General features: G+C 42.7%; 1 protein-coding gene across 4 annotated transcripts in view; it reads right to left on the reverse strand.

The window, feature by feature from the left end:
• The window catches only part of RECK (reversion inducing cysteine rich protein with kazal motifs), an 86,030-nt gene extending 73,130 nt beyond the window's left edge, over nt 1-12,900 (reverse strand). For all 4 annotated transcript variants that reach the window (XM_054818577.1, XM_054818576.1, XM_054818575.1 and 1 more), the window contains exons 1-2: nt 12,723-12,900; nt 8,684-8,742 (exon numbers count right to left, since the gene is read on the reverse strand). In XM_054818577.1, the coding sequence (XP_054674552.1) occupies nt 8,684-8,742; nt 12,723-12,801 (138 nt within the window). In that variant the 5' untranslated portion in view covers nt 12,802-12,900. The remainder of the gene's footprint in view (nt 1-8,683; nt 8,743-12,722) is intronic.
• Between the last annotated feature and the right edge of the window lie 9,235 nt (nt 12,901-22,135).

Below are 22,135 nucleotides of genomic sequence, written 5' to 3' on the forward strand. Positions count from 1 at the left end.
GATGGTGTTCCGGGCAGTGGCATGGGGCACAGCGTGTTTTTCCAGCCATCCAGTGGTTGCTTCCACCATTGTAAGTACATGGTGCTTGCCTTGGTGGGTTTGTGGGAGTGTGATATAATCGATCTGCCAGGCCTCCCCATATTTATATTTCAGCCATTGTCCTCCATACCAAACAGGCTTTACCCACTTGGTTTGCTTGACTGCAGTGCATGTTTCACATTCATGGATAACCTGTGCGATACTGTCCACCCCTCGATCACGAGCCCATCTATATGTTGCATCTCTTCCTTGATGGCCTGAGGTGTCATGGGCGCACTGAGCTATAAACAATTCACCCTTATGTTGCCAGTCCAAATCCACCTGAGCCACTTCAACCTCAGCAGCCCGATCCACCTGCTGGTTGTTTTGATGTTCCTCAGTGGCCCGACTCTTGGGTACGTGAAGTACTTTTACAACCAGTTTCTCTAGCCAGGCAGCAATATCTTGCCACAATGGGGCAGCCCAGATGGGTTTGCCTCTGCGCTGCCAGTTGCTCTGCTTCCGCTGCTGCAGCCACCCTCACAGGGCATTTGTCACCACCCATGAGTCAGTGTAGAGGTAGAACATCAGCCACTTTTCTCCTTCAGCAATGTCTAAAGCCAGCTGGATGGCTTTTACTTCTGCAAACTGGCTTGATTCACCTTCTCTTTCAGCAGCTTCTGCGACTCGTTGTGTAGGACTCCATACAGCAGCTTTCCATCTCCAATGCTTTCCCATGATGTGACAGGACCCGTCAGTGAACAGGGCATATGGCTTCTCATCTTCTGTTAGTTTATTATACGGTGGCGCCTCTTTAGTGCGTGTCACCTCCTCCTCTGGCGATATTCCAAAATCCTTGCCATCAGGCCAGACTCTTCCAGAATTCCTGGGCGATTGGGGTTTCCTATTTGAGCCCGCTGTGTGATCAGTGCAACCCACTTACTCCACATAGCATCAGTTGCATGATGTGTAGAGAGGACCCTCTCTTTGAGCACTGGCAGTCGGGGTACCAGGAGAAGTTGTGCTTAGTACCAATCACTTCTGAAGCGGCTCAAACCCCTTCATATGCTGCCAATATCTCTTTTTCAGTTGAAGTGCAGCGGGCCTCAGATCTTCTGTATCCCCAACTCCAAAACCCCACAGGCTGGCCTCGAGTCTCCCCTGGTGCTTTCCGCCAGAGACTCCAGGTAGGGCCACTCTCCCCGTCTGCAGTCTAGACCACATTCTTTACATCCGGTCCTGCTCAGACTGGCCCAAGGGCCACCGCATGAACTACTTCCTGTTTAATTTGTTCAAAAGCCTGTTGTTGCTCAGGGCCCCATTTGAAATTGTTCTTCTTCCGGGTTACGTGATAGAGAGGGCTTACAATCAGACTGTAATTTGGAATGTGCATTCGCCAGAAGCCCACAACGCCTAAGAAAGCTTGTGTTTCCTTTTTGCTAGCTGGTGGAGGCACAGCTGCTATTTGTTGATCACATCCATTGGGATCTGATGACGGCCACCTTGCCATTTTATTCCTAAAAACTGGATCTCCTGTGCAGGTCCCATGACCCCCCTTCGTTTTATGGCGAAACTGGCTTTCAGAAGGATTTGGACTATGTTCTTCCCTTTCTCAGAGACTTCTTATGCCGAGTTGCCCCATCCGATGATGTCATCAATGTACTGCAGGTGCTCTGGAGCTTCACCCTGGTCCAACGCAGTCTGGATCAGTCCATGGCAAATGGTGGGGCTGTGTTTCCACCCCTGGGACAGTCAGTTCCAGGTGTACTGGATGCCCCTCCAAGTGAAGGCAAACTGTGGCCTGCACTCTGCCGCCAAAGGGATCGAGAAAAATGCATTCGCCATATCAATTGTGGCATACCACTTGGCTGCCTTTGACTCCAGTTCATATTGAAGTTCCAGCATGTCTGGCACGGCAGCACTCATGGGCAGCGTGACTTCATTCAGGCCACGACAGCCTACTGTCAGCCTCCACTCTCCACTGGACTCCTGCACTGGCCATATGGGACTGTTAAAGGGTGAGTGGGTTCTGCTGATCACTCCCTGACTCTCCAGTTGGCGAATCAGCTTATGGATGGGAATCGGGGAGTCTCGGTTGGTGTGATATTGCCACCGGTGCACCATCATGGTAGCTATTGCCACCTGTTGTTCTTCGACCCTGAGCAACCCCACAACAGAAGGGTCCTCTGAGAGACTGGGCAAGGTAGACAGCTGTTTAATTTCCTCCAACTCCAAGGCAGCAATGCCAAAAGCCCACCGGTAGCCTTTTGGGTCCTTGAAAGACTCTCTCCAGAGGTAGTCTATGCCCAGGATGCAAGGAGCCTCTGGGCCAGTCACAGTGGGGTGCTTTTCCCAGTCATTCCCAGTTAGACTCACTTCAGCCTCCAACAGAGTCAACTGTGGGATCGCCCTGTCACTCCAGAAATAGAGATGGGTTCCACCCCTTCACGGCTTGATGGCATTAAAGTACACTGTGCACCAGTGTCCACTAGGGCCTTGTACTCCTGTGGATCTGACGTGCCAGGCCATGGGATCCACACAGTCCAATAAACCCGGCTGTCCTTCTCGTCCACCTGACTGGAGGCAGGGCTCCTCTAGTCCTGGTCAAAGTATTTGTTAGTCATTTCCTGTGAACATAAATCATAAGTCCCTTTATTAAGAAAGGAAGTCTGACCTGGCCTTCTACTCTGTCTGGGGAACTGCCCACTGTAAACAGGAGCAGCAATTTTCATGGGAGAACCCCCTTTTTTGATTGTGTTTCCTTGCAACTCACGTACCCATGCCTCTAGGGTCGAGGTAGGTTTTCCATCCCACTTCCTCATGTCCTCTCTGTGGTCACGCAGATAAAACCACAGAGTGGCCTGAGATGTGTACTCCCCATATCCTCTCTCTTGATTAGACGAACACTTTCTCTTAATAGCTGAGATAATGGTCTGTACAGATGGGGAGTAGGATGTGTCCTCTTTGAGTTGCTGGAACTCCTGGGACAGTTTTTTCAAACAGGTTTTTGGACTTTTCTGCCAGTTTTTCCACAGGTGAGATGGAGGCTCCTAGGGAGGAAGAGACTTTCTTTGTATTGCCAGAGTTGCAATTCATCCACCATTTGTGTCCCTCGCCTTCTTTCCCGGTCAGTACTGCCAATGAGTTAGCATATGACAATGGGGTGCTCCATAGAAACTTCCGCAACATGGGTCGTGTGCACTGGACTTCATCTGGATCTTTGGATGATTGCTCGTTGTTCAGGTCATTATAAATCACCCCCAGCACAGCTAATTCCCTCAGGTACTGGATACCTGTCTCCATGGTGGTCCACTTGCCTGGGTGACATACAACATCTTCCTTTAAAGGATACCTTTCCTTCACACCTGTCATGGGGGTTGGAGTAGCCACAGCGCCTGTTGTGGAGGTTTGAGTCTAGGCACATAAGGACAAGAAGGTGACTGGGAACAGTCAGCACAGGCACACCAAGGGCAAATTTAGCCTGATAGCTTTCCATAACAAAAAGACGGGTTTAGTGAAAAAAGTGGAGAACAGTGTACAGTGTCCACCTTGACTTTAAAAACGTTTTTGCACGGTTTCCCACTGTATCTTTAGAGTAAAACTAGTGAAACACGGATAGGATGGGTGGGCTACAAGGTGGGCGACAAACTGCCTGGACAGTAGACCTCAAAGATTAGCAGTCAGCAGTTCAGTGTCTAAGTGTTGGCCACTTAGAAGTGGTATAATATAGGAGTGAAACCAATACTGTTAATAGCTTTACTAGAGAGTCAGACAGTGGGACAGAAAAAGTCCTCAGCAGATACACATACGAGCTTAAGCTGGGAGCTGTCATCAATATACTGGAAGGTGGAGCTGCCACTCAGATGCATTTCAACAGGCTGTAGGAATGGGCTGACAAAAACTCAAGCAGTTCGACAAAGACAAACCCAGAAACCTTGCAGCTGAAATGGAATAACCCCATGCAACAGTACAGGCTAGGTGCTCACTGCCTAGAAAGCAGCTTTGCAGAAAAGGGTGTTGGGTCCTGGTGGAAGACAAGTTGAACATGGTTCAGCAGTGCACCAATGCAGCACTGAAAGCTAACAGCATACTGCACTTCGTTAGCAACAGCACTGCCAGCAGGTTGAAGGAAGATGACCATTCTGTTAGGCGCTGGTGAGGCCACAGCTGTAACACCAAACCCAGTTTTGTGCCACCCCTGTGCAAGAAACGTTATTGATGAACTGCAGAAAGTCCAGTAAAGGCCACAGAGGATGCTGGACTTCATGACACATCGAGACAGGCCAAGGTAAAAGAATCTGTTCAAACTGAAGAAGGGTTAATAGGGAGCAGAGGGAGTGTAAATTCCTGCCTTCCAGTACCTGAAGATGGATTATAAAAAAAAAAAAAAAATATCAGACTGTTCGCAGAATTGCACAGTGGAATGATGAGCTGCAAAAGTAACAAGCTGCAGCAAAAGAAATTCTGACTGGATGCAAAGGAAAAAAAAAAATTCTTCACAATGAGAGTAGTTAAGTGCCGGAACAGATTCCTCAGAGAGGCCATGGAAAGCCCATCCTTGAGGACATTAAAAGCTTGACTAACAAGATCCTGAGCAACCTGATTTAATTTTGAAGCTAGCACCTCTCTGAACAGGAGGTTAGATAAAACGACTCTTCCAATTTAAATTATTTTGCATAGCTATAGTTGGGAAGAAATCTTACTTTACCTTACTGACTTTCACAGACAATTACTGAATCATGTAAATTTACCTTTCTTCCCCAGGTGTCTTTCAGACCATTTTGTAATATTGCTCATCTCATTTCCCTACAACAGTAGCAATATTTTAACAGTTTATTACAAGATGCCTTTACCTCATCAATCTTTTTGGTGCAGTTTTCGTTGCTGTTTTGGTTTGGTTTTGTTTTTTTAAAGTTTCATGGAAGTGTTAATGTAAGTTGAGCTCAGCACATTTTAAATTACTTTCTGGTCTCACATTAATCATGTTTTTAGTTCTTGTTCCTTTAGCAGTCCAAATAAGTAAAACACACAAAAAAAAATAGAAACCAGGCAACAAAAGGGATGGAAACAGACCTATTAATGTGGAATACGAAACTGGAAATTACAGGAATAACTGAAACATGGATGCATTTCAGACCTTTCAGAAGGAGAAATACATTACAGTTCTATTCTAAATTTGCAACACATCGTGGAAAGGTAAAATGAGAACAATAGTACTGGTTTTGGAAATGAGAGCAAGAAAATAGCTGCAGGAGTATTTGGGGTCTATCTGGTGTCATAGAATAATATAATAACTGAGGTTGGAAGGGATGTCAGAAGATCGTGTATTTCAACTTCCTGCTCAAAGCAGGGCCAACTATGAGGCCAGACCATGTCACTCAGGGTTTTATCCAGTCAGGTCATGACAACCTCTGAGGATGGAGAATACACAGCCTCTGTGTTTTCATGGTGGAAAAGTTCCTCCTTACAACCAGGTGGAACTCTCTAGTTTCAATTTATGACTGCTCCCACTATATACGACTGTGAAGAGCCTGGCTCTGTCTTCTGAGCAATCTTATTACAGTTATCAGAAGGCTGCTCTGAGGTGCTCCTTCTTCCCCAGGCTAAAGGCAGTTCCCTCAGCCTCTCCAGAGAGGGCATGTGCTCCAGCCCCCTGATCACCTTGAGGACTCTCTGCTAACTTGTTCCAGTTAACTGGACACAGTATTCTTAGATGTGGTCAGCAAGTGCTGACTAAATGGGGAGAATCATTTCTCTAGACCTACTGGCTATGCTGCTGTTAATACAGCCCAGGATGCCTTCTTTATTGTTGGGACACCCCGGGTTCCTTTTCTGCAAATCTGCTCCCTGGCAAATCAACCTCCAACCCGTACCGTTGCAAGTGATTCTTTGTCCCCAGGTGCAGGGGACCTTTCATTTGTCCTTGCTATATTTCACAAAGTTCCTGTTGGCCAATTCCTTCCACCTGTCCAGGTCCCTCTGGATGACAGTCCTACCATTAAGATTATCAACTTTTTGTTCCAGCTTGGTATTGCCTGAAAACTCAACAAGAGTGGAATCTGTTGCCTCCTTCAGGTCATTAATAAAGATGCAATATCCTAGATCTGAGCCCTTAAAAACCAAACTACATTAGGCAGCAAGTCTCATCTGCAGATGAGTGCCTCCATCCCCTGCAGAAGGGAGGCCTTCTCTTGATGGCACTGTTTACAACCAGTTGATTAGGCCAAGATGGCTCCCTAATGTACCTCCTCACCTGTTTTAAGGCCCCAAATTTATTTTGTAGTGCATATCCAAAGACAGGCCAAGAAACATCTTCCTATTGTCAGGAGTCACAAACTTTCAGTCTCCACTAAACATAGCCTCCAGTCATCCTTCTTTCCATGCAATGCATAGTTCAGGCTATTGCCCTTGCAGGTTCTTCATGAAGACCTTGTCGAGCTCCCGTTTACACTGAGGCAATGTTTCTCTCCTCAGCTTCTTTATCTGACAGTTCAGGAAGCTGACCAGAACATGACAGTTTGAGTGCCATTGACTCAAAGAGAGAGATCATCCTTTCCCTACAGCCCAAGACTTGGATAGACACATTCTTCCTCCAGAGCTCCCTCTGGGTCAAGACCTCTATCTAACATGTCATGAGTGGTTGGCCCAGCCAGTGCCAGAGACTGTCCTGCTGGAGAGAGCAGGTGCACACAGTCTCAAGCAGTACATCTGCACCTCCTGCTGGCTCTTTCCACAAGAAATGGCTGTGTTAATGCCCAAACTCCTGCCTGTGCACCCTGGCTGCTGGCACTCCCTAAGCATTAGTTAAATAGAAATACAGAGCGCAAGCCTGCTCTCTTTCCCTGCCGTCCGTGGCGGGCAATTTCAATGTTTTATGGTTCAAACTACCAAGTCTAGGAGGAAAGCATTTTTTTTAATTATTATTATGAAATAAATTATCATGTCAGGATGGTACAGTGCAGTGGTACAGACAAGGCAACAAATATTTTAGAAAAGGTGTTTCAAAAGGTGGAAAAAGGCAAATCATTTAGCCAACTCTGTTCCCTTACAGTCACCTCCCATGTATGTAAACCTTCATCCTACAAATTTCATGTTTAAGATAAGGGATTAAGTATCAGATAATACATTCCAAAATGGATTCAGCAAAGACAAAGTATTTGAATTGCACTGCACAAAATGGTTAAATTACAGAACATGCAAACCAGTAGAAGAATAGTAGACAGCCCCAGTTTGTTGGCCTGCATCCAAGGGGCATTCAGAAAATTATGCTAGCAGCCTGATGTGAGGTAACTAAGACAGGTCCTTGTAGAACAATTTGAGGGGTGCCAGTCTTGCTTTAGACTAGTTCTAGACCTCTCACCATGAAGACTCTGAATATGCTGACTATCTGAGTAGAAAGAGATCCCCCAGATGAGGCAAGATCAAAATATCTTACAAAAAACACAGAAAACCCTACACAATAATTAAAACTGGTATAACAGAAATGGGATGAAATTTGACAGTAAAAAAGCTCAAGGCCTTTCATGAAGGGCTAACAGTAATTCACATGATAAACTGGGAACTGCCCCCTCAATGCAGCTACTAAACCTGCAAATTAAATTTCTTTATATACAGGAATGGATCTCTTTCACTTATTCGTAAGTTTTAACACAATTTTTAAGACTGAGCGCTATACTTTTGTTTATAAGACCATGTACAGTTTTGCCTACCTGTATTCAGAGAGATAAACTTATGCTGGAAGGGCTGCAAAAATTATTATAGTAATTGAGAGAATGTCTTATACAAAGAGACTATAAGACTTTTCCCTGTTTGGCCTAGTAACAGGAAAGCTGAAAGGGCATTTGGTTGCATTCTATACATATATCAGGGCGGGAGAAGTGCAATTTAAACTAAAAGTTTTCTTAGTACAATCACAGATAAATGTAAACTTAATAATAACCAGGTTTAGTGCTTGAATAGCCCCAAAGCAGGTAATGAAGAAATGGGGCCAGCTATGATGTAAGGACACAATTTTAATATAAAAATTCTGTGTATGTGTATGTATGTTTTACTGATGTAAAAATTTTATCTATATAGATTTATATAAACACACACACAAAGCTGTACAACATACTATCCAAAGGTACAAATCTAAACATAAGTTGTGGAAAAATATTTTCCAAGTTTGAATTTAGCACAAACAGCTCTTTGTTATGAGAGGAAGGTAAGCAAGCAGATTTTTGCTGGATTCACAAAGCCATATATCACCATGAGCATCTCAGATGCTTAGCTAAGAAACAAGAACTAGCAGGAAGAAAGAACAGTACCAACATCTTGTCCTTAATTTTAAGTTCCCAAAAACTTGGAAACAAACAAGATCCAGAAATTGGGTAAAATACCTTCATCTCTCTCATTTCTTACATGCTTATCACTTCTTGACGAAATCCTGACCTCAGATTTGTATCTCTATTTCTCCTCAACTTCAGCAGAACTGGCTTACCACTACAAAAGGAAAGAAAACTACAGTTTTAAATCTTTATGTTCTCATTTAAATAACAATAATACTACATCTCACGACTCACACATAGTATTCACACCATTTGCTTATAACCCTAATCTTGCTACATCATTGTCAAAAGGCATGATTTGAACTCTGAGGAATAAACCAAATTTAAAACAAGCTTACCTGTTCACATACATCACGGCACATTAAGTTGTCCTTTGCATGGTAACAACAAGACAAGCCTATGGAAAAGTAGGGGGAGGGAAAAAGATATTTAAAAGACTTAAAGTACTTAACTATCACGTATGAACAGAAGCGCCCACTTGGCCTGTCAGGGCAATTTGTCTGGTCCACAGATGACCGTGAGAATTTTTCCTTCCCAAAAGCAAAAAAAACCCCAAACCAACCAACAACAACAAAAAAAAAGAGAGAAATTTTTCTTCAAACATTGACACAGACCCATTGAAGTCTCACAGAATTACCCCTGAACACTCACTGCCACCAAAAGGAGATCTCACTCCCCTTCCTTCTGCTTCTAGCCACATTTCTGCTGCTTAACTTGTATTAGTTTGGCACCTGCCAAATTCAATTTATTAACCCAGGAGCAGTAATTAAAAAAAAAGAATAGAATAATAAAAAGCGAACAAAAAATCCACCAAAAAACTCCACAGAGATTATATACCTTTGTAAATTGAATCATCTCACAGAATCTGAAAAGTGCAAGAACCAGTTAGGAACAGGTGGAAAAGGAAGTCAGAGCAGGGACCCCTTTTTACACAGAGGTGAACACAGCTGCTCACTGAACTCTGGCTTCTTAAAAACTTGGAACAAAACTGTAAATTGTTTCACTAGTGATGGATGATTAAGAGTGGTTTTGCCTGACTAGACGGAAATCATAGAGCAAACACAGATATGAACACATCAACAGAAAAACAAATAAGAACTGAAGCACTAAGAAGTTATGAAACATCAAGTTTTAAAGCAGCATTTTTAACACAATACTTTGTTGTGCTTTGTTCCCCCTACCATCCAAATATTTCCTTCATTCAGAGTTAAGCTTGGCCGATATAAAATGAACTGCCCATCTCCTTGATGTTGATTTTCATCCTCACTGCCCAGTGTCTGGAACACTGTATTAGAAAACAGACAGAGGTTTCCTTCAAAGCTTTTACTTCCACGCACATCTTCACACATGGGATCATTTAATGATTACAGATTTCTGCTCAACTGTATCTGCACTGCATATCACACTGATATAACATAAAAGCAATACTGTACAATGATACCACACATATAAAGTTGTATTTCACAATACTTAGTTACTAAATAGATTTTGACTGAACCAATAAGAAGATGAATTCCTTGATAATTTCAGTTTACAAGTGCTTTCATCTGAAAGCTTATAGCTGTTACAAGAAGACAGCCAATTTAAAACCCGAAAGAATCCACAACCATCAAACTCAAAATTCTTCAATATTGAAATGACATTGAAAATAGAAAAGAAAATTTCAGCCTGAAAATGTCAAGGAACTGGGGGGTGTGTGTGGAAATCACTGAAAAAGTTGTCAGTCACAATTTAAAACAGCCACTAAAGGACTGAGCTATACTTTAATGCAGAAATCTGTCATTCCTGAACAAGAAAGAAGAGAAACCAAATTAGGAGTTGTAACTGGTCAATGTTTATTCATGAATAATTAGAAACAACACAGCAAAATGTGTGTAATAAATGAGGACAGCACCAAAATCCTGCTTACAACATGATGAAAGAATGCAATTGTAAAATCGACTTTGATGTTTTTTTGCTCATTTTCTACCATCACAGAAAAGGATTGAGATATGACAAAGATGACTTAAAAATCTTTCTGATTTGAGGGCTACACATGGGATCTTGCAGGTTTTCCTGCACTATGTTCAGTAAGCTGATCTGTGCCAAGTATCAACTTCATCATTAGGAGGCTCCACCATGTTCAAACTTCAGTTATTTCACTTAACTGAAAGGCTTTGCTTTACACTTTCTTAGTCTTGTTGTAAAGCCATGGTATTTGAAATATATAACAGCAATAAAAAACATTAAAGAACGGACAGTTTTTCTTAAGGCAAGAGTTGCACTTATTTTCAGAGACGTTTGTAAATTTCAGTACCTATGCAATCAGACTGCAAGCACATTAACACAGTGCTGGAGAAAACATTCAGGTTCACAATGAAAAGATATCCAGCAAATTAATTTTCATAAGTAAAAATATCCAACCAAATGTATATCAACATAGGCTTTACTTACAAACAGAAATACTGGCTACTCAATCATGTTTTTATTGTTTTGTTTGACCATAAGTCCCAGAATTTTTTCATTATATAAATTCTTATTGAGAGTAACTGCTACATTTAAGAGACCTGAGAATTCAGAGCTCCCAACCTATAAAGAGAACTTACACTGGCTTAGGTGACAATCCATATGTTTAACTGTGTATGTCACTATGATTTGAGTTCATTAATATCTTAGGTGACATTTTATCAAATGCTCCTTCACATAGATTATTTAATACTCTGTGGCCTTTTATCTATTAGTTTTCAGTAGCTCTCAAGCCTCCTAACACACATCCAGCGTAGTTCTCCTTCTCAGTCACTTCCACTGCCAAGTTTCAAGTCTTATCAATTATACCAAAGAGTGTAATGATGAAGTAACAATATACTAAACTTTCTGGTTGTTTAATTCCTTTTATATAAAATCCTAATCAATTGATGGCATCTTGAATTAGCAACAAATTAAACTGGCCCAGAGTGATCTTTAGTGCACAAGTCAGAAATGGAAGTTATTAACAATATCCATTCCAAACACAATACCTCAGTTCTCTTTCCAGTTAACCTCTTCTGAAATGTCTTATGGCATCTCCTTCAGCCAGTTCCTTACTTTCTCATTCCTACTTTCTCTTCCAGGTTTCATTTCAAAATTTTATTCATGTCCAACTATGAAATATCTACACTTCCTTCTTTGGTAAGATCTGCTATCTCAGCAATATGAGTAGGTTTATTGAGGGCAAGTTGGGCTAGAGTATGGTTGGACTTGATGATCTTAGAGGTCTTTTCCAGCCTTAATGATTCTATGATATTTCATTCCACTAGCTTTTTACTGCCTTCTTCCTAAAACTGTGCCTCACTAGAAATCGAAACTCCAGAACAACAATGAAATGCCCATAAATGTCTCAGTGATTGCAGTCTTCTGCTTTAAAGTATTACATATTTTGTATTTTCCATTCCCGTGACAGCATTACCAACGTGATCTATTTATCAAAAGCTATTTGCCAATATCTGTGCTTGTGCTGCCTTCTTTTTTCATTACTCTTTTTTGGTCGTGCCAAGAAGTTATGTGCTATCACAACTTTAATGCAGGAAACTATTTTACCACTATCCTTCCCTCTATTAAACATCTTGCCTTCACTTTTAAAAAAATTCAATACCTTGTTCAATACCATACTTCTTACCGAAAATGTTAGCAAAACCACAAGGAATATAAGCCCTGGAATACACAGGCTGTTCTGATATTTCATATGGCAATCCAGAATTCAGGTTTTACCCATTTGGAGCAAGACTTCTTTATTTCAAACCACAATCTTGGGCATTTACCTATCGCCAGCATGACGGCCGAAAACACAAATCCCGGCCTCGAGTCTTTGTAACCCGGTGGGGTAAAAGGAGTCTATCCTCATCACACTGCTAGGCGGGATGTGGGAAAGACCCCCGCACCTCACCCCTCGCTACCTCAGCTATTTAAGACCCCTCTCTCCGGTTGCCAGCCTTCGCACCAAGGTTTCAGGCGGGTGCTCTCCACGGGAAGGCGGATACCGAGACAGCCCCAGCGGGAAGAGGACCGGCACCAGGAAGGCGACGCTGCCCCTTCCTGGCAGCGCCCCACGGGCACCCGGGGAGCCGCCCCCGACCCCCACCCGCTGCGGCACCACGCCCACCGGCCTCCCACTCCCGTGGGGCAGGTGCAGGCTGCAGCGGGTGCTGGGGTGCCGTAGCCCCCCCTCTCCCGGCTCCAGGCAGCCCTCCCCCGGCTGCAGCGACACAGGAGGGACCAGCGGCGCCGGGCCGCGCCCCATCCCCGCGGGCGACGCCACCACCCCAAGGCTTCAGCACCCCGCGGACGGCCTAGCCCCTGCGCCCTTGTTGTTGAAGGGCGACCCGCGGAGCCGCCTCCCACGCTCCGCGGCTCGCTACTCACCGGCCACCGCAGGGAAGAACAGCAGAGCCGCGGCCAGGCAGAGCAGGGCCCAGGGCCACCGCGCGGCCGTTGTCGCCATGGCCCCTTCGCAAACCCGCAGAGCGCTGACGCGCCAAGCGCCCGCCGCGCGGCTCCGCCTCGCGACCCCCGCCCGGCAGGCGGACGGGCTCTGACGCGGGCAGCGCGCCCGCTCCCAGCCCCGCTCTGCCTCCCACCGCCCCCATTGGCTGCGGCTCCCCCGCCAGGCCCCGCCCCCTCCGCCTGGCCGCCACGGACATTCCAGCGGGCGCGAGCCCTCGCTGCGGAGAGCTGCGTTCCGCGCCGCTAGCTGCCCCGCCCCCGCCCGGCGGTGGACAGCGGAGGATGGTGTCGGCAGCAGAGCGGGGTCCGGCGGCAGCGGCGGCCTTGTGCCTGCCCTGGCCGCGCCTGCTCCTCCGGCCTGGCACTGCGGGGCGGCCGGCAGGCGCTGGGCTGTCTGCGAGCACCGGTTCTGTGGTGCCTGTGGCGGCCTTCGTCGCCGCCCGCACAGATACCCCACAGCCTTTCCTTCCCTCCCCCCGGCATCAAGGGCGTGGCCGGAGGGAGGGTTGGGGCGGGTATGGCTTAAAAGAGGGTTAAGGAAAGAAGAAACAATATTTAGGAGAAAGTTTTCGTGAAGGAAATTAAATTAGGTTATTTCTATTTTTTATAATACTTACATTATTAATATATTTCTACACATTACTTCTAGGGCATTGATTGTAAGTCTACTGTATAACACTGTTTTCTGCTTGAAATTGTGTATCCAGTGAGTGGGAGGAATGGACTGAGTGGCACAAAGCGAAGGTTACTGAACAGCAGTGACACCTGAGGCTGGGAGGACAACCCCCAAGTACAGAGATGAGGAGGCCATCATGGCTGCAACTTGTTGATTCATCATCAGCTATTGCTGCTTGCGCTGGGTCAAGCTATACCAGAAGTGTTCGGGCAGCTATTAACATGGTTTGAGCCCACTGCGCAGCTGGGGATGGCTCCTGTCCAGGTTGAAGGTGACAGACAGGGAAGCTGTCTCAACTTCCCAGTGACAGTGTACCTTCTCACTGCCCGTGCAGCAGCCGTGCAGTTCCTGTCATTCGCTCACGGTCTCACATGGGCCTCAGTTTGGGAACAGAACCTGAAATGCTCTGTGGGGCTGCTACCACTTTTGCTCTTTTTAACCTTTCATTCTGGTTGTGTTGTGTTTGTTGGTTTGCTGTGCCTACGCTGCAGCCTGGGTCAGTGGTGAGACACTATGACATGGGTCAGTGGAGATGTTCTATCCCTGGCAGCAGGAAGGCAATCTAACCTGTGGAGATCCAGTCCACAGTGTAGACAATCAGAAAAAGAGTCTGTAACTGAAGAAACCTCTACACAGTAGGGCCATCACTGCAATCTCTCTTCTCTGTAGAGATTAAATAATTACTTTTTTTAAGAATTCAAGAGAAATGAAATGTACGCTATTCAATGAAGTCAAAGCAAACTGAAGTTACTGCTCACTTCATACCTAGTAACTGTTTTGCCTTGAAGTCTGGCCATTCCAAGGTGGATCGGTCAGCTTCTGACAGCTCCAGACTTCTTGGATGAGCACCTTAGCATCCTGTTATCGGATTTTCTGGCAATAGTAAAACAGGAAAATTTTTAAGAACCCAGAAAACTCGGTGTCCTACAAACTGCTTATATCCTTTTCCCAATCTGTCATCCCAGTGAACTCCTCCTCCAAAGACAGTCTGATAAGCAACCAAGCTAAAAGTGGCTCCATGGTCTTCTACTCCTGGAGAGTCTGTAGGAACCCAGTGCTCTTTAATTCCAGTATCAAATTCATACATGACCCAGAAAAAAACCCCAAGGCAATACAGGACAACACTCCAATGAGATGAGAAAGTTTTGCATCTTGTCTATCTGCCTATACACCAGTATAGAGTGATTAAATTGTACTACTTTACAGAGCAAAACCATAAGAAATAACAGTACCTTTAGCTGTGTTTTAATTTGAAGTCTAATAAATTAAAGTTCCTGCTGTAATTGTGAATTCAAGAAACTGAAAAGTGGCAAATGTAATGTGATTTTAAAAAAAAACCCTTTTCACACCAGGACAGAAATGATGCTTATATGTAAACGGGCTTACATGTCAGCTAAATAGCTTGGATTTTCTCTCAAACCTCAAGGTTAACTTTTGTTAATTTTCTGCCTACGATTTCGGGACTTAAAATTCATCACGGGCCCACAAGGTGGCAGCAGATCCAAAAGCAAAATTAGCCAGATGGCCAAATTTGTGGGCTGGTTTAGTTTCTCTGAAAATACAAGGGGGCCTGAACTGATTAGATGCATTTGTTTTCCCCACTTATGCTAAATGGTTTAATTTGGGTCGATTTTGGATGAGCGTGAACTGCTGTGCAATCTGCTTCCCCTGAATGCCATTTATGTGTGAAGTCATTATCAACAATAATTTACCCTGCAAGTGAACAGGCAGAGAAAAGATGCTAGAATGTCCGGTAATTTAAAGGCTCTGCATTGTCACTCCAAGGCACTGCTTCAGTTCCAGAAGAAATAACTGAGACCACTGAAACTATTTCCTTCACTTTAAAGAAGCAAACTGAACTTGGAAATAATATAAGCTTTTACAATTTGGCTTTCAATAAGGACGGCATAAATTATAATCTAATTGTTCCAGAAAGCAAAAACTTTTGTTCCTTGGGAGTTTGGGTGTTGAATCTGCAGACTACTCTTTTCCAGTTAAAGCATGCATATCAGGCTTCTTGAAACAGAACCCATTTGAAATTGATTCCTACCCAATGTTTAACAAGGAGAAGTGGAATTTTCGGGCCTGAAATAATTAAATGCCTCAGTGTAAAGCAGTTTGCTACAAATATACCGACAGCATACTTTTTAAGTCTGGTGATAAGACAGAAACCCTTCTGCAAATGTATCTTGTTTTTTGCTGCTCCTGTCAACTGCTAAGGGAAAAAAGAATATTTTATATGCTGTATTTCTTGTTGCTTAGAATATAGTAAAACATGCTCATTCATCAACATTCTTTTTGTATTAGCTTGAATATGTAGTTCATTATATTTTGTTCTGAGTAGTGTTTGATCCTGCTTCCTTATCTTAAAAATTGCTGAAACATTAAAATGTTTGAAGGTTACAAAAACAGATTTTATGTTGAAGTCTCCCTCAGCAATAGGTAAAGATTCAGATGTAGTCATGGTCTGAATTACTGGTCCAAACATATATTTTACTGAAAGATCTGACCTGATCAGGATCCTCTCAGAAAGTAAAATTAGGCCACATTTTTCTTAAATCCACAGAACCATGTTGTCAATGTGGCATATCTCTATATGTTTCAGCAGAGTACTCTCTGGACTGAAAATATCCTGTCCTATATTTGAATTTAACCTACTATTATATCTGTTTTGAGATGTACATAAATTCTGTGCACCATAAAATTGGCTTTCCAACCCGTTAAGAACTTCAAGAACCGATACACAGAGCTACCACTCTCAACACAGTACTCTATCAGACAAAAGCTTGTTTTCACCTTGCATACCTTCCGTTTCTATTTTTATCTCATGACTGGAAGCCAGTATCATTTTCCTTGGTAATTTCTAAAACCATTGTATTTTAGGTATGAATATATTAAAAAAAAAAATGCTGTGCTGTAATTCTTAAGATATCTACACCTTACAACTGGAAAGGTAGTTGCAACATTTGTAGATTTACCCTAATTAGCATTAATTTGTCTAATCTGTGTATCAACAACTAGATACCTGCATGATAAGCCAGTGCCAGATTTTTAGTGCATGTTGAATAGCTTTCCTGCGCTGAGGCTTGTTCTGTTTCAAGCTCTCTGTTGGAACTAGGTAAGGCTTTACAGCTACATCAAACATGCCTGTGTGCGAACTGGTAGGAGTTGTGGGACTGTCCCAACAAGTTGCTAGCTAGTAAGTGAGGCTGTTGCCTGTTTCTTCAGGCTAAGGATGGATTGTCACAACAAAGCCCCTTTCAAAGAGATTTTTTCTTAAACAGGCAAACCTTTTTGTTCAGGCAAACCTTAGCTACTTTATTTTTTTCTCCATTAGATCTCAGGCAGCATTTTGCAGCTAACTTTCCAAATAATGAATAAGAAAGATTAATTTATTTTCAAATTACTTTTTTAAAAACCAGAAAACCAGAATGTGTGGGGTTTTTTTCATAACAATTATATTAAAAGGTAAAACACAAATTGGAAAAGCAAGGTTTGGTGGCTGCTATTACACCCATCAGAAACAGTGTCAAGTTACACTGATTAAAAAAGTTGTATATAAAGCAACACAGATGTGAAATTAAAGCCAATAAAGATGTACATTAATGGTAAATACAATGTCTGCAATTAATTTTAAGCAGGTTGAACATGTGGTGCATGTTAGATTTCATAAAATCTTGCTATAGGCAAATAATTAACGTTGCATACATCAAGTCTGGAAGGATAGCCAACTGAAAGTGATTAAATAAATGCAGAGTATGTAATTAATTAAAATTTGCTATAAAGGTAATAAAGAAGTAAAGAAGATTCTGTCATCATCAGTGAGCATAAGTTAAGAAACTATTCTATTGTTTTGGAAAGGAATTTGAAATAGATCTCATGTTTGCTGAAAGAGGAAGTTTTGATGATCATAAAAGGTACCATAAAAATCAGGCTCTGCTTTACATTGCATAACTTTTCTCAACAGAACAAATGACCTGAAACTGCTCTCACCTTTTAGTCTAAATTTTAAACCCCTGAAATCAGTTATGGGATTAGAGACATGTCTGCTTCTCTGCAAATGAGAATGCTGAGTGAAGTAAAGTATACTTCTTGGTAGCAGAGCTCATGAAATGAATAATTTAAAAACAGGTTGTAGAAACATCAAGACCATTCATTTTCTTTGACATAGCAAAACTGCTTCAGTCAAGCCTAATTACCATGTCCTTCTGTGTTAAAGAAGTTAATGCTAAAAATAATGCCTGAAAAAAAGGTCACCAAGATATATTTACATTTATGCTATTTGATCAGATGCTTTTTACTCTCTATACTGCTTTGTACGCTCTATAGTCTTTGTATTGTATGCTCTCTATAACAGGCTTATGTATGAATGTAACTGTATCAATTTGCTGCCTTCAAGACTACTATATGTAGGCCAGGGTTGCTAGCAAGTGTATGGAGTACCTTCATGTAAAAGGCTCTCTAATGGGACAGAAGATCATTTCAATTTGATTTCTGAAACAACATTAAGGGACTGATAGAAGAAAAAAGGTATTTTTCAGTTTGAGAAATTGGAAATGAGTGAAACTATGCTGGAAGATTCTAGAGTTTGGGGAGTAGAAAATGGATCCCTTCAAAATGTGCAAAAGGAGTATTTCAAATGGAATCTTGTTCGGTCCAGTCAAATCATTCAACCATCCTAATGATCTAAATCCAAATCTAAACTCAAGTGTCCAAATGTAAAGTCTGCCACACCTGTACCATAGTAGAGACAGGCCATGCTTGTGCCAGTCAAAATCCTGTCAGCTTTCTGGCCTTGGCTTACTATCCAGGAGGACAAATGTAGCATTTATCAAGTGACATCTATGTCTTTGAATACAGATAAAATGGATATTCATTTTGCTTTTCAACTGAAGCTTCAGTATCAGCAGTGCATCTGCCAGCATATCATAAGCATGGGTTGGAGATAAAAAAGAATGTGTTGAAGAACATTGAGAATGCCATATGGAAATTCTTCTGTGGATTATCCTACTGAATCATCTAGTCTTGTATAGGATTAGTTACTTCTCCATATGGTGTTTAAGGACCAAATTGCTGCTGGAATATTTTCCGAAGGTTATTTTTATGTTTTGCTGTACTATGGTATTGTGTTAGAAATTACATCATAACTTGCACCTACAATGAGATATTTTAAAGCACCCAAAGAGCTTTATGCATTTTCCTCCACATCTTAGCAATTATAATACTCTTTCAATTAGTAATCTTTGAAGATCTGTATAATTCATTCACTGCTATACATACATTTCTGTATGAACACAGTCTGCAAGCTTTGCAAAAATGGGGGTGGGCGGTATGAAATAATTTGTACTGCTAATTGAGAATTATGCAGTTGCTTCTAGTTTCAAAGAGGAAAAAAAATCTATGTAGGCTGGCAGATAAAATAAAAAAGAAAGAGGAAAGCATAAAATTCCTTTTTTTCTTTTTTTCAACCAGTTTGTGTCATACTAGTTAAATCAGTTTTATTTAAACTAGCTAAAATTAATCAAATCAGTTTTAGCCAAAATAGAATTATTTTATTCTTGCTGTTCTATACATTAGCTAGGAAGTTCTGTCAAGGTGATATTGTAATTATGTGAATTACAGATCAATGCCTATTCCCATTTGTACCTACACTTGAGTGACATGAGTGAATTAGGGTAGAACTCTGCTAGTATACATTAATCCTGAATACTTCTCAAAACACCTTAATGAAAAATGTCAGAAGGTACTTCAACTTCTGTAACTTTTTGTAATAAAAATATATATGCATAATTTACATATTAAGTTTAACAGTGAAGGGAGTTGAGAGAGTTGTGGTGTCTTTGCTAGGAAAGGAATAGCCACAGGCGTCTGAGAAGAACGGAGACAGGGAGTCACGGTTTTTGATGAGAACAAGGAGTAGTGCTCTGGAACAAGGCAGCGGGGCTGGCAAGAGCAAGCGCTGCCTGCAGGTTCCTGGGTTGCGGAGTGCTGGCCAAGGGGGTCACCGCCTCCTCCATGTGCAATAGTCCTGTCCTCACCATCACTATACAAGGACACAAGGATCATGTGAAACTTCTGCGAGGCAGCTTTAAATAATATACACTATAGTAAAATAACTTGTTAATTTTGAAATCATACACAATAGAGCAGAATTCAGATCCTAAAGAATAATTCTAAAGCTTCCTCACTGTATATTCAAGAATTCATAGCTAAATTCTTATTGTCTTTGATAACTAAGACTGAAAAAAAGCAAATTACTTTTCCCTTTAAAAGCAGAGAAACTAAACCAGACCTTAAAAACCACTAAGTGCCTGATCTCTCTCCTAACCAATATCCACATTTTATATATGTGTGTATATATATACACACACACAAAACACAGCAAGATCCAAGTAAAATTTAGTGACCTAAATCAAGACTGAAGATACATTAAACCAAAAGTGAAATTAGAAAAAAAAAAATATTGACTGCTTGGAAGCATGTAAATGTTGTATACACTTCATTCTTTGGCTTCCTGGGTTCCTTTGGTACCTGCTTCCAAAATCCTCAGCTGTCCTGGTAGATTGCCATCCTTCAAATCTCAGCTCCTCCAGAGGAACAGAGGCAGGATGTGGGAATCGACATCCAATACAGAAGCTATGAGCCACTCACCTTTCTGGGTGCCTACACTTCTCGGGGAAAGCCTGAGGATAAGTAACCTCTCAAAAATGTGATGAAGTCCTATGCATAGCATCTTAAAAGGAGAAAATGAAGAAGTAGCTTGCTTTAAAAATGTTCTTACTAGTGCCCAACAGGTAAATCAAGTAATACTTTAGTGATGTCACAAATTAAATGATGTAAGTGATGTTCTTTATGTGTGCCTATATACCTTACATGCACTACTAACTGTTTTAACGAAGTAAATAGCAAATAAGGAAGATACAACAATGAGGTGAAAGCTGGGGAAGAGGGAACTGGCAGTGTACTTTATCAAGCTGCATTTTATTATACATCATGCACACTTAGAAGTGCAAGAGTACTTTCTAAAACAGAACCAAAATTTTATCTTTAAAATACTTACAGGGTCTGAAAGTCACCTGGTGTGGTTTTTGCTGTTCTGTACATCCTAGCTTTGAAGATATGAGAAAAACAGTGGAACACAATCCTAAAATAGTACTTTAAATTCTTCTACAATTCCTAAAGAAAAAGCTATTTTAAAATGAAAGTTTATTTACTTATTTATTCAACAACTATGACTACACCTATCCAGCAATAGTAAGAACAACAAATTGCTAAGCCAACAACTGAAATTAAATTAACATCATAACTATAGCATTAATAACAGAAGGGAAGTCTGCAAAATGCTAATATGGTCATTTTGCTGAAAGCTGAGGAAAATATTACCAAAAAAATAAAAATCTCATGAGAACAAGATGTTGGGGATCTGCAGAACACGGCAGCCTGACAGCGGCGAGGCCGCTGCAGCTCCATACCCCCGGGTCTCACCAGTCGCAGGGCTGAGCACCTCTTCCCAGCGGGCTCGGGCAGGGGCACACATGGATACAGTCCACATGCACATAGAACAACACAGCAAGAAGCACTCGGCATGCGCACAAATGGCACCGACAGCCTCGTTCTGCTCCCCTCTCTGGCTGATCAGGATGGAGGGAGGTCCGTTAGTGGAAAACCTATGTGCACATACAGTGCAGATTCCTCCAGCAGCGGGGCTCAGGCATCTATCCAGCAGCTGCCCCTGGATCCTGACACCTGCCCAGCCACTAATACCTGGGCATGAGCATTCCCATGGCCTGCAGCCCCACTTCAGCTGCTGGTAGAGGACCTTCACCCCATACACACACCAGCACACAGGCACACATAGTCTGGATCCCTTCAGTAACTGGGCTTAAACCCACTGAGCATCCAGTAGCTAGCTGGTCCCGCATCCTCTCCCCAGTTGCCTCCTGTGCAGATACCTACATACCAGCTGGTCTCCCAGTCAACTCCATACCTTATGGTCTCTCCAGCAGCTGACCTGGACCTGCTGAGGTCAGCTCTGGCAGCCAGGTCCTCCAGGAGTCCCACCTGCAGAAAGGCACACACATACCTAGCTCTCAGGCCACTTGACCTACTTGCCAACAAACCCAGCCTGACCTTCGCTAGTGATCATACACTCAGGTAGGCACCCTCCCTTGCTCCAGCTGCTACAGCACAGATGTGTGGGCCCTGTCACCTGTGGCCCAGCTCCACTTGCTGGCACTTGGACCTCAGTGCACACAGAGTACACTGTCCCTTGCCCAAGAAAATAGAAATGAAATTTCATGTGACAACAGGACAGACTGGGCTGGTACAGCACAGGGTGTGATGACCAAAGCATAATAATCTGTAGTGTAGTGACTGACCACCTGTTTATACACAATCAGCCCCTTTTATCCCCTTTTCCCTTTCTTTTCCCATGCTTGTTCCTTCCCAAACCACTTCGATCCCTCCCTTTCCCCACCTTTGTTTCCTCCCTTAAACATGCCATGGCAAGTCTAGCACAAACCCCAACACACTCATCAGCTGCATTCCATGCTGCGTGCCATAGCCCTGCCAGTGGTGACCCTCCCTCAGTCTGCAAGGTGATCCAGAGAGCCTCTCCAGAACGTTCATCGTCTGGGTCTCACACCTGGACAGCGAG

This window comes from Grus americana, chromosome 2 (assembly GCF_028858705.1).
Source record: "Grus americana isolate bGruAme1 chromosome 2, bGruAme1.mat, whole genome shotgun sequence".
NCBI classification, from domain to species: domain Eukaryota; kingdom Metazoa; phylum Chordata; class Aves; order Gruiformes; family Gruidae; genus Grus; species Grus americana.